Source organism: Martes martes, assembly GCF_963455335.1.
Source record: "Martes martes genome assembly, chromosome: 12".
Taxonomy (NCBI): Eukaryota; Metazoa; Chordata; class Mammalia; order Carnivora; family Mustelidae; genus Martes; species Martes martes.
In genome coordinates, this window is record NC_137900.1 from 69066695 (window position 1) to 69067929 (window position 1235).

At 43.2% G+C, this 1235-nt stretch overlaps 1 protein-coding gene across 1 annotated transcript; it reads left to right on the plus strand.

Annotated features, from left to right (window-relative positions):
* Nucleotides 1-939, plus strand: LOC308352886 (olfactory receptor 13D1; the record flags this gene model as incomplete). Its single annotated transcript, XM_080819372.1, has 1 exon — nt 1-939. The coding sequence occupies one exon, from the start codon at nt 1-3 to the stop codon at nt 937-939; it is 939 nt and encodes a 312-aa protein (XP_080675498.1).
* Nucleotides 940-1235: the final 296 nt, after the last annotated feature.

The window sequence follows — 1235 nt, forward strand, 5'->3', positions numbered from 1 at the left end:
ATGGGGAATTACTCAGCAGTCACTGAATTCTTCCTGGTGGGACTTTCCAAATACCCAGAGTTCCAGCTTTTTCTGTTTGTTCTCTGCCTCATCATGTATGTGATAATCCTCCTGGGAAACAGTCTCCTCATTATCATCAGCATACTGGATTCTCGCCTCCACACCCCCATGTACTTCTTCCTTGGGAACCTCTCGTTCCTGGACATCTGTTATACATCATCATCCATTCCTCCAATGCTCATTATATTTAGGTCTGAGACAAAATCCATCTCCTTCATTGGCTGTGTTCTGCAGATGGTTGCCTCCCTTGGGTTGGGCTCCACTGAGTGTGTCCTCTTGGCTGTGATGGCCTATGATCGGTATGTGGCCATCTGCAACCCACTGAGGTACCCCATCATCATGAACAGAGTGCTTTATGTGCACATGGCTGCTTGGTCCTGGATCATAGGCTGTATGAATTCCTTAGTGCAAACAGCCCTGACAATGGTGTTGCCTTTCTGTGGAAATAATGTTATTGATCATCTTACCTGTGAGATCCTGGCCCTTCTTAAACTTGTATGTTCAGATATTTCCATGAATGTGCTTATCATGACAGTGGCAAGTATTGTTTTACTGGTGATTCCTCTCCTGTTAATTTTCATCTCCTATGTTTTTATCCTCTCTTCCATCCTGAGAATTAATTCTACTGAGGGGAGAAAGAAAGCTTTTTCTACCTGTTCAGCCCACCTGACTGTGGTTATCTTATTCTATGGTTCAGCTCTTTTTATGTACATGAAGCCCAAGTCAAGGGACACAAAAGCATCTGATGAAATCATTGGACTGTCTTATGGAGTGGTAACCCCGATGTTGAACCCCATCATCTACAGCCTGAGGAATAAGGAGGTGAAAGGGGCTGTGAAGAAAGTCCTGAGCAGATACTTGCATCTATGGAAAATATAAAAGGTCTTAAAGCAAGTGATATCCTCAGTGTGAGACCAGATCAGATCTTTTATGTTCACAGATGAAGTCACTGAAGCTAGTGTTAAGAGAGCTTATCTGCTCGTAAGTCTAAATACGGGACTTAAACTCTTTTCAACACAGAATTCTCACGTAAGCCTTCTGAATAGTCTCGTCTGCAGTTTCTAGTTGTATGCAGCTCTGCCATTTGGTCCCATGCAAGGCACATGGCTTTTCCTCAAGATAAAGCTCTCTCCTCTCTTCTCTCTCTCTCTTTCTTCCTTATTTTTCTTTCTTCT